At 36.9% G+C, this 14,599-nt stretch overlaps 1 protein-coding gene across 2 annotated transcripts in view; it reads right to left on the bottom strand.

The window, feature by feature from the left end:
• GABRB2 (gamma-aminobutyric acid type A receptor subunit beta2) overlaps window positions 1–14,599 on the bottom strand; it is a 133,577-nt gene that overhangs the window by 76,236 nt on the left and 42,742 nt on the right. For both annotated transcript variants that reach the window (XM_054168387.1, XM_054168388.1), the window contains exon 5: window positions 13,616–13,836. In XM_054168387.1, the coding sequence (XP_054024362.1) occupies window positions 13,616–13,836 (221 nt within the window). The remainder of the gene's footprint in view (window positions 1–13,615; window positions 13,837–14,599) is intronic.

Below are 14,599 nucleotides of genomic sequence, written 5' to 3'. Positions count from 1 at the left end.
GAAAATTCAGTGCTTCTGACTGGTGTTTGGAGGGTTCAGGTGAAGCTTGGCACAGGTGTGCTTAAAGAAATAAAGTGCACAACGAAATTCCACCTCTTAGCAACAAGATATAATCTTAGTATTTAATTTAAAAGGCAGGTGATGAATCACAAGTCTTCATAAATAAGGGAGATGGCAACACACCCTCTTTGCATGGTGTAAATGTCGTGAGAGGAGGAGATGGAAAACGAACTATCACATAGCTAAGCCACTACCATCTGCACAATTAATATAAGTTCTAAGCAGCGAGGGAGTAGGAGGGAAAAGCATCATCACTTATGACTATGTAGTCATCAGCTGAGATCCTAATATTCATTAGACAAACTAATTAAAACTCACCATTTACTGAAGCTGTCACAGGGCTCCAAAACAATACTCTAAAAATGGTCCCACTGGAGTTGGATGGAAATGATGCATTTTGGAGGAGTAGTTAGTAAGCTGAAGCATGACATCAAGATAAACTGACAATCTTATGCTATTAATCTAAGGCAACCCTCCTCCCTCCCCATCAATTCAAGCAATTTTTACAATAAAGAGGAAAAGAAAATCAAGCACATCACGAATTTTAGAGAAAAATGATGAGTCAGGGGATAAACAAGGTCTGTAATTGAATGAAAAGCTGACCACAAAAAAACACAACTGTCTTTCTGAAAGATTTAGAGATTGTACTGACTTTGAATTAGGAAATTGCTGGACAGAAAGCCTGCATGAGCAGTGATGAGGCAGAACAGTAGCCAAGCAAAGCCAGAAGGGAAGAGGATAACCCATTTTCAAAGCAAACACAAGGAAGCTAGAGAACTCTGTCAGTGCTAGGAATATACTTCTGATTTGCTCCTCTGCCAAAGATCTCAACTTACCTATATATAGTTTATTTTCATTACCACTCAATAATGAAAATAATACAACAGTAATGCTCAGATGGGGAAGGGGAATGGTTTTGAGAACACTGATCTTTTTTGCCAACACAGAGAGGCACTGGATTACCTAAAAAGAAACTCTTGCATGTTCCTAGCTACAAAATGGGTTCACTAAACTTTTTCAGCAGATAAATGCTCTGATGCTGAGCTGACACCCTGTTCTCTTAACTGCTATCACACTTTCAGGGTGGAGGACAAAAGATTATTTGTAACACTAGGCCTGAAATACACTTTGAACAGAATGTTTTCCAGGGCTGGTAAGAATTGCTGAACAACAAATAACTGCAAAGAATAAAGCTTTTCACTTGTTTCTTTTCATTTCTCTCAACTGAAATGGAACTTAAAAATTATTTCTGGAAGTACTCCTGGTTTTCTGCCATGGGCACAACAGTGAGTTTGCCAGGTTCCATTCCCATTTTAGAGGTCTGGGAAATTCAGGAAGATACTAGTGATACTTTCTCAGGCCCAGCAAACTCTCCAGGTTTATCAGCTTGGCCATCAGTAACACGCAGCATAAGATGAACACAATTTTCAGGTCCATTACTTAAAACAAAACGAAAGCTGGTTTTGCTGCTTACTGCACTTAACAAATACAACCTAATAAAAAAAGAAATCTAAATGACAAAGATAGATTTATCAATTTTTTTTTCGTTTCATAAGGTTAAGTCATAATTATTCTTCTTTTCTTGAAGACATAGTTCAGCCATTGCATCCTACTTGGCCTAATATCTATACTTCTGCACAAATTACTAATAAGATTCTGTAAATGCTATAATGAGAACAGCATAGGTAAAAATATTTACTTTAATTTAAAAAAAAAATTACTCTCCATGTCCTTTTTCTTATATTTAATTTTGTGGAATAGTTAATTATTCCCACTACCAACAATCTCAGTGCCTTTATACAGTCTTACCATTATTTCTATGACCAGGACACAGCACATTTTCCTAGCAATCCCACAGATCACAGACATTGATTGTATTGAAATTAAAACTATATTAAAATAAAAGGAAATTATGAAGCCTAAAGAAAATTTAAAAGGTAAAGCAGACAAGATGTGACCAGGTAGGACAGACGGAACAGAAATCTATCTTCTTTAACACATGAAAAACACCTTCAGCACTCTTGGAAACAAAACATTGACACAGCAAAAAAAACCCAAACATAACGCCACAGTATCAGATTCTGAGATCTCCCTACACATAATGTTTTCAGATGGTTCTGGAAATGATTCATGTCAAGTGTTCAATACAACATGAGAGTGCCATGATATGTAAATGCACTGTACACTTTTAGTCTGTACAGTTGAAGGAGGAGCAGACAAGAGATGAATACAGGAAACCTGACAAACGCAAAACTGCTGCTGATTTACAGGAAAGGGACCCCACATGGAATGTCAGTGGCCACCTGCAGAACCACCTGTGCAGGGCAAAGGTCTTTTTCTAATCCCTGTGTACTCTCAAACAATGGGATTTTCATCTCCTCTGGAGCTGTACCTTGTACTCAGGTCTTCTCATATTTTTCCGATTTTTTGTTTCATTTGTCTTTTTTTAAAGCTAACTAAATATTTTTAGAACATCACAACTCTGAATCCTGCAGAATAGGTATCTTGAAAATTCTTCAGAACCCTTAAGAATCAGCTTTAAGTTTCATGTACTTGTGTTATTAGACATGTATAACTGCAAGCTGAGATAACCTGCACGGATACCAGCATCCAGCATTTTATCAGTATCCCCCAGTATCCTGAAAGAATATTGTGTCTTCTCAATGACATAGAAACATCTTGTAACAGAAGCTGAACACAGAAGGCTATGAAAAAGTAATGCATCTTGCTTTATTTTTGGTATTTCTTCATTTAAAAGGAAATTAAAAGGGAACTATTCCCAAGCCAACCTCAGAGAAGGTCAAAAAGGCCAAGTGCAAGGTCCTGTACCTAGGATAGAGCAATACCAAGCACAAATTTGGGCTGGACAAGAAATAGCTCAAGAGCAGTCTGGAGGAGAAGGACTTGGGGGTGTCAGTTGACAAAAAACAACTCAGCATGAGCTGTCAATATGCACTTGCAGCTCAAAAGGCCAACTGTGTTCTGGGCTGTATCAAAAGAAGTGTGACCAGCAGGACAAGGCAGGTGATTCTGCCTCTCTACTCAGCTCTCTTAAGACCCCACCTGGAGTACCACATACAGTTCTCACGAACTCAGCATAAGAGGGATATGGAGTTGCTGGACCAGAGAAGGGTCACAAAGATGATAAGAGGGTTGGAGCAGCTCACTATAGGGACAGGCTGAGAGAGTTAGGGCTGTTTAACCCAGAGAAAAGGCTTCATGGAGTCCTTAAGAGTGGCCTTCCAGTACCTGAAGGCAGCCTACAACAAAACCAGGAAGGTACTTTTTACAAAGGCTTGTAGTAATAGGGTGAGGCAGAATGGGCTTAAGCTTGAAGAGGGTAGATTTAGACTGGATATTAGAAATTCTTTACAGTGAGGGTGGTGGAACAGGTTGCCCAGCGAGGTTGTAGATGTCCCCTCCCTGCAGGTGTTGAAGGCCAGGCTGGATGGGGCCATGAGTGACCTGGCAGGGGGGTTGGAACTAGGTGATCTTTAAGGCCCCTCCCAACCTAAACCATTCTATGAATCTGCAAATCATTCCTTGAAGGCATACCAAAGTTACACAAAAATGACTAATGGCACATTGTTCTTAGAGCTAATCTATTACCTCTTTAAAAATCCAACAGCAAGAAAAGTCATCTCCTCTCTGTCATACATGTAATTTCTCCAGCAACACTAACACTACGAAACAATACTCAAAGGCATTTTAGGATAACCATAATGTAGTATTTGTACATGAGAATTGTATGTGCTTTGGAGATCCTCTTGTTGTAGAAACAGCCTACAGACTAACGTTTAAAGATGCACAGTGCTTTACTCTCAGTTGTTAGCTGAGAACAAAATGTAGTCTGGGATGCAATTATGAAATAAGCCTCTAATGTGTATAATTAAAAATAAAAGGAGGGATGAATATTCAGTATGTGCCTGCCTTTGTCCTGTCTTCTGCACTGATTGTCATATCTGCTTTTTAGAGTCAGAACCAAATGCAGCAGATCTTAGAGAGAGGATGAAAAAAGGAAAGCACAGAAAATATTCTCAAGGCTGGTGTACTCTACCATATTAAGATGGAGAAAACATAATGATGTCTCGATTCAGAAGATGAGGGGGGTAATGCACTCTGTTAAACTGTATCTGTGAAATGCTGAATGTGGATTTACAGTTCATATGTGAGAATAATTAGGGGACCCAAACATTTGATCTTTTCTGGTAGTTGCCCAGAAATGTGAGTCTGCAGACTGCACGCCATAGGGATCTATCCAGTGTTGGTTACAACCCACTGAAACATCCTCTTCTACAGAAACAGCAGTTTCTGAGGAACCAGTCTCCAGGTCATGTCCCTGAGGTAACCACTACTGTCTTTTTTATTCCAGCACTAGGAATATGCCTGCATATAGTTCTTTCCTTGTGATTTGATCTCAGAGTCTCTGGCCCTGAGACATTTTTCCCATCTGCTCACACAGATGGCACATGCAAGTGAATTCAAAAGAATGGTTTTCCAAACTTTTCCTGTTCTCTCTCTCCACAAATTACATTATTTCAGACTAGCAAAAGCAGAGTGGGTCCTAGGGATGTCTGTTCAGAAAGAAAAAAAGTATAAGACACACACACACAAAAAAAAAAGTATTGCCTTCTTGCATAAATAATTTAGAAGGAAAAAAAACTCTATTCACAGCAAATGTCTGCATTAGAGCCTAAAGATCAAAGCTCAGCAGTGGTTGTTTTGCAGACGTTCATGTTGTTTTGCAGATGTTTTTGGAATCAGGAGAACTCACCTGGAAGCACAAAACTCCCAGAATTTCTTGCTAATTATCCTAGAAATTCACATTAAAATAAAAAAGGTTATGGGGTCAGGCAATTCCTATTTCTTAGAAACCCTTTTACTACTTTATAAATCTCAATGATACAACATGGTAAAATTATGGGTGAAGAAATCAGCTAGCCTCTTCACAGAAAGTGCATTCAGAAATAAAGGAAAACCACTGGAAAAAATAATCACTAAAACTAGACATCTAACTGGAATGAAAAATAAGCAAACACTTCAGCTAAAACACTTGTTAGGATTAAAAAAAAATAATAATTTAAATGCTCCTTTCATTTAAGAAATAGTATTTAACAATATCTTATGGTATGCTTATAAAAGTGTAAGATCTGTACAATCACAAGAAAATGACTATTTGTGACCCACAGAAACAAGGAAAATAAAAAAGATATCAGCTCTAAACACAGTAAGGTAACTGTGCATTATACCATTTCCAGTAAAACTCTATCTCAGCCCAGAGGATTTTTTGTGTTACTTTCCCTCTCATCTGTAGAGGGGTAGAAGGGTCATGTGAGAGCAGGCTGTGTTAACCCAGGACACTGACCTTGCCCCTAGTTACAACACCCATCTCAGATTTAACAAATTTTAGACAAAAAAAAATAGTATCTGCAAGTATAACTTTATACATACATGCAGGTATTGTTTTTATGTATTGTATATATCTCATGTTTGTAAGCTCCTATGTTTATACATATATTTACCATCTATGTCATTAGCTAAACCTAGAGCATTCTCAGATTTGATTTTTGTCCTTCTGATAGGAAAATTTCCATTGTCAAGTTCACTAATTACCAACTAAAATGATGTGATAAAAGGCATTACAGAAGATAAACAAGATAGATTGCTGTAATTCTTAATTATGTCAATGTTTAAATTTCAATTAAAGATTAAATGTTTGATGACCTCTATTTGTTTTAGGAATATGCAATATCCTTGGAGCAACTTAAACTATTACATGGTTGTATAGCTGATGAGAGTTTTTCTTGCTAATACAGAGTAAATGCCTCAGTCAGTCCATTAGGCAATAAAGCTGAGAAAAAAAATTTTTCAGTTCATTGCATGTAATAATCTCAGATAACAGGGCTTTTAATGGAAAGGATTCCTGTGACTGAAAGCTTTTTTCCTTATTAAGACTCATTGAATTAATTATTCACATACTAATCATTTAACAGCCACTTCATATAAAATAAAAGCAAAAGACCTCCTTGAATAGTTACCCCATATTTAAGATCCAATAAAGGACCTGAAGTAGAAAGATACCTTAGTTTTCCTTCAGATGGGGAGGCATTTAAAATCTAACTGCCCTCCCTCCTGCTGCAGATGGGGGTGTTCTGAAATGGTACTGTTCCAAATCCCACAGCAAAATGCATCTTTAATCTATGAATCCTTAATTAAAAATTATATTTGTGATAGTTAGTGATCTCCTTTTCATTCAAAAAACTGCATCTTTCCCAAAATTCACTCATTTTGTGAATGAGCTGCTATATAGGGAAAGTGGAACAACGTAATCCAAAGGCAAATGGAACCTCTTTGTATCTATAAACCAGCTATCCTGAGGTGCTTATGCAGGCTGGCATTTTATAATTCTTCATAATAAGGCTTGGCACTTACGTAGTGTTTTATGGGATCAAAGCACTTCACAAACTAATTAATTAATCTCCACAACACCCCTGTGAGTAGGTAGGGTTTAGTATTCCAATATAATAAATGGAATAACTGAGGCAGAGGAGCTGTATTATTTGTTTCATGTCACAAAGAGTCCAAGTCTTCAGTTTATATATCATTAGAGATAACAGCATCAGTATTTCTGTGCTGAATCGCTTGGGACCAACAATGAAACTACTTGCATGAGTAAGGAAAACAGAATCTGGCCCACACCTTGTGCCAGCACTGATACCTTGTTTGGTCAAAACAGCAATTAATTCACTTAGGCAACATGCTGGGATTCAAGTTCCCTTCCTTATGCTGGATCTATATTCACTGTGCAAGACAAGAGCCGGTATCTGATTTGTCCTGCCCTAGGATTTCCAAATAATGAAACAGAGTGGTAATACTTCCTTGTTAATACAGACAAAGCTTTGTATTCAAAATTTTTAAGTAATTGTGCAGTGCTCTTTTCAAAGTTTTACATGTCTTCACAACAGCTATAAGACTTCAATTTGAGAGCATTTCTTAATACATTTGTATTTATTTCTGCCTGCTTTTAAAGAGTTCCTGCTTTGAACACCTGCATGCAAGACATAAGGGTTCTTATAAATGTGTACATATACTCTTAACAGCCTTGACAATTTGGACACAGAAACCAAATTTGCCTCATTTCATGTGCAAAACTAAACAACTGCATGTGAGACTGTGAATTAGCTTCAGCAAGTGTTGGCAAGTGATTGCATCTATGAGCGCAAGCACAAAAAATTACCCAGGTAACATAATGGAAACACTTGTTCACAGTAGGGAGATTCTCATGTTCAAACAAGTCCTCCTCAAACAAATGACTTTCCTCTTTTTTGCAGTATTACATGTATTTGGGGCTTCAAATTCACATTATGTTTTTACTGATGATTCAATGTCCCTGGCACAATACTTGCAACACCCTCATGAAAATGTGAACGATGTTAATACAGTTCCTTATTTTTTTTAATATAAATGGAAACACTACTTTGAGATGCTACTGAAAGAAGCAGCTGGTGCTCAAGCTGATATAGCAGAATGACATGAGTATCTCATTCCAGGGCTTTTTACGTTGCTGCAGGGTAACTCTGTAATGTTTAATTCCTCTGCCCCTTGAGGCTAGACAAGACCCCAGTTCGAGTGGAGAGCCATACAGTCAAAAGAGGCATCAGTGCAAGGGAACCAGAAACACCTGCCCCAATGGATAGTTACATTATCAGGAACAGTGTCCAAAATAACATCTTCCCCTGCTAGGAGAAGAAGCACAGGTCCCTTTTACTTTTCTGAAATAACAGATTGAGAAAAATGGACATGGGAGCTTAGATTGGATATTAGGAAAAAATGTTTTCACTGAAAGGGTTGTCAAGCACTGGAATAGACTCCACCAGAGAAGTGGTGGAGTTACCATCCTTGGAAGGCTTTAAAAGTTGTGTAGATAAGGTGCTCAGGGGTATGGTTTAGTGGTGAACTGGCAGCATTGGGTTGATAGTTGGACTTGATCTTACCAATCAAAATGTTTCTATGATTTTTAAGAAAATTTTTGCTTAGCATGGAACAGCATTAGAAGTCTTTCAACAACTTCTGGCCATGATCTGGAAATGTAAATTTGTAGCAAAAAAGGTAGGACAGAGCTCTCTTCCTTTCTTACAGAGGAGGTTTGTGAATTACGTGGATATTCAAGCTTTCATGTGCAGTCCAAATAATTTAGTTATATTTCAGCCACCAGAAACTATTTTATGGTCCTGAAACTGAAAAAAAAATGGAAATTTAACTCCATGTTATGCTTAGGATTTTAATTAAAAATATAAGTCATATCAGGAAAAAATACAACACAAAAAAAAACCAAAAGCCAACAAAACCACACAACAACACCACAAACAACAACCCAGCAATAAATAGCAAAAAGTAGCACAATAAAATGACTTACTGAAGGATGTCAGGTGTGAACAACTCACCTCTCAAACACTATGTTCTAATAGTTACAGGCATTAAGGAAAGCAATTGTTTTCTAAACTGTCTTTCAGATTTTGCAGATAAGCTGTAGATGAGAAGTTAAATTGCTGAACAGGTCTACTAATACACCAAAAAATGCCCAAGGCTATTTTAACAGAGCAAAGTGTGAGAGAATCTCTTTTACTTGCAGCAGTGACAATTTCCAAGCAGCTGAAACTGACTGAGCAAACCGCAGAAGGCACAGCTAAGACAATACAAAATCCAAGCACCCAGGACATATGGCTCAATGCTAGTAGCAAGAAACAATGAGAAGACAGAGCAAGATAATCATATACATAATTCTCCCTTTTATGGGAGATGACTAGGTTATATCAGTGAAATAGGAATTACTGCTGGTTGAGTTGTAAACTTGTAACTGGCAATGCATTAAATAAATCTTGGCAAGTAAAACTGTTGGGCTTTCAAATGGGACAAGTCCTTAATTTCTGACAAAACTGCCCTGTTCTAGTTCCTTTTGTTTTTCTCTTGGCTAAAAGGATTGCAATGTCACAGAATGTTGCCCCTATCAGAAGTTCTGCATGTATTCTGTCTTTCAGCAAAAACCACCCTGAAGCTTCAGCTACAAAAAGCATAAAGCCTGCCTACTAAAAAGATAGAAAAGCATACAATACTCTTTATCATGGAATTCTCAGTCCTCAATGACTAACCCACTGTCACAGAATTCACTTAGGAGGTCTATTAGAAGTGTTTACAAGAGTAAATCTGCCTGTTAATGGTACAAAACCACATGAAACATTTTTGTCTTCAGTCACTACTTCAACTATATTTGTATTCTAAACTTAATTTCCTCATTATGACACGCAACTGCACTCTTCCATCAAAGAGGTGAGTCCCAAAAGACACCCAAAGAAAGTTACACAAAAAGGTTGCAATTCCAATTGGGCAGACAAAAGGGTCCTGCTCACCACTCTGCTTCTAGAGCTGGACTGCAAAAGTGATTTCTGCATATCGGCTATTAAATCAGAAAATCATAGAATTGTTTCAGTTGGAAAAGACCTCTAAGATCATTAAGTCCAACTGTCAACGTAATGCTACTATGGCAATGAAACCAATGAAACCCACAGTGCCATGACCACATGTTTGTCGAATGCCTTGAGGAATGGTGACTCCACCACCTTCCTGGGCAGCCTTTTCCAATGCCTCACCACTCTTTCAGTAAGGAAATTGTTCCTAATATTCAGTCTTCCCTGGCACAACCTGAGGCCACTTCCGTTCCTTCTATCGCCTGATGCTAAGGAAAAGAGACCATCCCCCACCTCACTCCAACATCCCTTCTGGTAGTTGTAGAGAGCAGCAAGATCTCCCGTTAACCTCCTGCTCATGGCAGCAGAGAAGAATTTTCTTGCCAGATAGAACATTAAATAAAACATTTTCCCAAAATATCAATAGCTGGCAGCTATCCCCCCCAAATAAAAATCTTTCTAAACTTCAAAGTAACCAGTATGTCATAAATATGTCTGTAAAAAATTGGTCATGATTCAGTGATGCTCTTAACTAATGCTCTGGAGCAGTGAACAGGGCAGGCTATGAGGACGTAACTACCACATAGATGTCTACACTCATTATTAGCTATTTGTCTCACTCTTTTCCCCTGCCTTTCAGTGAAAGCATAAACCAGGTGCTTACAAAACTGCCTCCCAGTCCTTGCTGAAATTTACCTTCACTATGTTAGATCTAATCAGAGCTGACATGCACATCATGTATAGGCTCTGTTAGGAAGGACACAACAAATAATGCTTAGTGATTATCACTTGCTTTATCCAAAAGAGAAATTAAACTACAGGAGCATAAAAGAATATAGATGTATGGGGTGGCAACAGTAAAAATTAAAGACTGATATTTAAAGGAAATCCAGTTTAGTAGAATGCATCTCAAAGTAAGAATATGCCACTACAACTGTAAGCTAAAGGAAAATAATGCTAGCAATAATAGTAGTGATTTTCAGAACAGTAATAGTGCATAGGAATTTTTTTAATGATATGTGGAAATTAATACTAAGCAGGCATTAAATTTATTACTACTGGGGACACTTTAAATCACATTAACTTTGAATTAATTTTAGATTAAATACATAGTTAAAGCTATTTAAAGCTATAAAACAGAAACCGTAACATTAGAATCATATCACTGATTGCCACATGGCCCAGGGAAGTCAAAAGCAGAATTACAGTGAATCACATAATTCGGTTGTGTTACCAGCATGTGTACCTGCCCCATCCACCCCAGTGTCTGAAAGACATTGTAGGCAGAAAATCTTTCTGAGATCTCCTTAGCTGAGTCTAAGGAAGAGAAGAAATTATCTTCTACATTTTATCACACAGATTTGTTCAGGAATCATTAATAATTAGGCTATCTAAGAAAGGGGGTTTGAGGATAACTTTGTGACTCCTGTTTGTCTCCTGTCCTTAGCCATCCCTTCCACAGTCCTCATTGGAAACAGGCTACAGCCAGAAAAGGACAGACAGAAATTTTACAAAATGAAAAAGAAAGTATCAAGCTAGAAATAATTCTCACCCAAAGAGTGTAACATTATATATATATATATATATTACAAACACACATGTGCACAGATACAGCCATTTCTCTAAACCAAACTTACTTTTGCAATTAACAAAGTCCAAAGAAAAATTCTTCATCCAAACCCATTATCTCTCATGCCTGCGTTTCCTTTTTCCTTTTTAAACTAAATGTCACAAATGTTAGAAAGAGAAAAACCCTTAATCTTTTTTTTCTTTTTCAGTTGAAGAACAAATAGTTCCTCCAACACTGAGGACAGAGAGCATATGAATTTATAGAAGACAGAGTAAGCTATATGGCGAGGTATATCACGTATCCACACTGAAACGTATCTTCCTAAATGCAGCAAATAACCTCAAGAAGCATTCTTTCCCCAACTCTCCCCACCAACCCCAAGGTTTTAGTGCAGCATAGGGTAGGTAGAATGACAAAAAGGTTGATTTTTTCTTTTTAATTATTAAACTGGCATTGCTATGTCCCCATTTTCATGCAAGTAAGAATAATAATTACTTTATTTCTAATAATATCTGGTAACTTTAATCTGACAGTACTTCCAGGACTGGAGGCTATTTAGTCACCCTTGCATTAGAAAACAAAATGGACTTCATTAATATCTTACAGCCAAAAGCTGAACTTTTCCTTGCCAGGTACTCATCTATTTAGGTTTCTCTTTGTGCTTCATAGCTTCTATATATGAGAACATGCCGCCTCTCCAAGAAACACAAGGTGTTTTTCCCCTCTCAGCTATTCCAGCATATCGTTGCAGTATGACCCATGACAACTGCAGCTCCTAATCTTTAGTGGATGGGTAGGGGCAGTACTGGCAGACAGTTATCTTGCTACAGCATATAATTCATTTCAGCACAACAAGGGAATGACAGATGAATTCACATCCATCATTCAGCTCATAATAGATCACATGGCAAAGATAAAGCTTTAAAATGTACCAAGCAGAGTCTTACAAGGGATGTAAGCACTGATAATCACAAATATGAAATTGCTAGGTATACTAGAATACTAACAAATTGTTTCCTTATTTTTTTTCTAGGTCAAGAATTTCAGATATTTTAAACACCTTTTCTTTGGGCTTTGGCAAGTTTCTTTTTGGCAAGTTCTGCCAAAAAACACAAACAAACGAATGAACATCACATCACAGAAAGATATTAAAACCAATTTGCTATATATACTTAACGAAAAGGAGGAATAATTTCACCCAAGATCATGAAGCATTTAAGTTCAATGCCAAAAGTGTTAAGCTTAAAGTCCTAGGAAGCTAAGGACTTAGTTTTAGATGTCTGAGTTTCGGTGTAGGTATCCATGTGCTATACAAAAGCCTTTAAAGATAAATGTATTAATACAAATCAAGAGTAATTCTATTTGCTCTGCTGTCTCATTAATCCAAGTAGTTCATGGTATGGATTTCTAGAAACACCTGCATCTTAAGTGCAATAACAAAACTAAGCCCATCCAGATCACTGACTTGTAACAGATGATCCTAATTAGGTATGAACTTCATGATGCATGTTTGTTCAGGTGCCAGAACTAAATAGAAAAGACTGTGTCACTTCCTTTAGAGCTGGGTAGAAAATAACCAAGTTAAAAGTGCATGCTTCTTGGTAGTTATAGGCAGATAACATAAAGATCTCACTGAAAATGAAAGACACAACCTAATGAAAGTTTCAAGAATCAGCTTACCAACAATTATTATTGTGCATGGTTCTCCATGCAAATACAAGAGACATTCTAGATTTAAGGTCTGCAGCATGTTCTGTTTTCTTTCAAGCAGTCAATGCTTTCTTTCTATTTTGTTATCTACTCACACCATATTAGGTCAGTCATCTTTTGTAGGAAGGTATTTAAATTGTTATTTTTGTAAATTAATTTTTCACCAACACTGCTAAACAGACATTTTCCTCCCAGTTTTAAGAGCTTCTCATGAATGGCATTCTTCTGTTGATTTCTCCAGTCACTGCTCTCTATACGTTTACACACAATAACATCAGGCTGATGAACATCTCGAGTCCCGCCTCATCTTAGTGAAACCAGAAACCTGATCCATCTGGGTAGCATACAAACTGATCTAATACTGAATTAAAAGCATTTTTAAAAATGCATCATTCAGTTAAACTCTCAATTCAGCTGTCCTATACATGCTCCCTTTTTTGCTCTAATCCTCTCTTTGTATTTCTTATTTCAGTTCCCTTGAGAAAGCAATTCTAAAACTAGCTTTTAATTCAGAATGGGTACTTAATAGTTACAGTCTTATCTGTGCTTAATAGAACTGTCTGAACTGCAGTAAAAATGGCAGTTTATCTCCAAAATTTATTTTTATATATATATATATATATATGTTAAAAAAAAAAAGAAGAAGAAGGTAAAAACATCTTTATCCATTCTTAGAATACTTGAGTTAAAATTGTTTCTGGAATATTATCACTTATATAGAATATAGCAATAAAAAGAATAGCATCATTTGAAGCCATGACTGAAGGGCTAAAAATAAAAGATGGAAGAGCTAGAAATGGTTCATACTGACCTGAGCCCATAAAGGACTGTCCCATCCGGATGCAAACGGATCATTCTGTTCTTCACAGTGACACCATGTACAAAGGACTTCTTGTCATTCAGAAAATAGGTATCAGGAACCCACAGCTGATCAGCTACTCTGTTGTCCAGAGTAAGGTTTAGAGGTATTACATTATATGACAGCCTCTTATCCCTCCATGCTTGCTGAAAGTACATGGTCAAGGTATAGTCCTGTGATTACAAAAAAACAACAAAAAAAGAGGTTTGCATTGAAACAGACTGCATAAATATGAAAAAAAAATATGCAAATACACACTTATTCTTTGCAACTGTTCTTAAAGGCAAGCATTTCTGTTCCAAATTTCCATAAGTAGAGTTATTTATTTTTACAGTACTGAACATTTTGTGTATATTTAATAATAGAAATGAGAACACAGAAAAGATGGAGTATTTACACTTTATGAATGACTTGAGAATTCTCATTTCAATACTTAAAAATAAAATGGGGAAAAAAAATTGTTTATCATTGAACAGTCTTCAATTTCTATAGCACTTTAAAAGCCTGGGAGTTCTTGGAAACAGGAACATTCACAAATGTGCATTTCATCTTATGGGCTGTATTTAGTAGAGCTCAGGATCATGTCTTCTATCTCTGAAGTTACAGTTACCACCCAAACACTTTTATAAATTAAAAGCTCTTCAAAGTCTGTTAACCTTCCCCTGGGCAATGAAATCAATGGGAAGTCTCGGAGGTTTCTATGCTACAGAGTCTTAGTCTTCTACTTAATTTTACAGATGAACTAACTCTGGTTACTTCAATGGAACAATTCAGAGAGCACAATTAAGGATCTGGGTAAATATCTGCAGTATTACAAGACTTGCTTTGCCTTGATGCCATACTTAGGAGACGTTCTGATCTTTAAGTGGTTTAGAGAACAATTACAAATCTTGCATTTTTGTAAGACCCGTTACACAGAGGCAGAACACTCATTAT

The sequence above is a fragment of the Dryobates pubescens genome, chromosome 16 (assembly GCF_014839835.1).
Source record: "Dryobates pubescens isolate bDryPub1 chromosome 16, bDryPub1.pri, whole genome shotgun sequence".
Lineage (NCBI taxonomy): Eukaryota > Metazoa > Chordata > Aves > Piciformes > Picidae > Dryobates > Dryobates pubescens.
The sequence above is the reverse complement of the archived record's forward strand: the minus strand, read 5'-3'. Positions and strand labels throughout refer to the sequence as shown.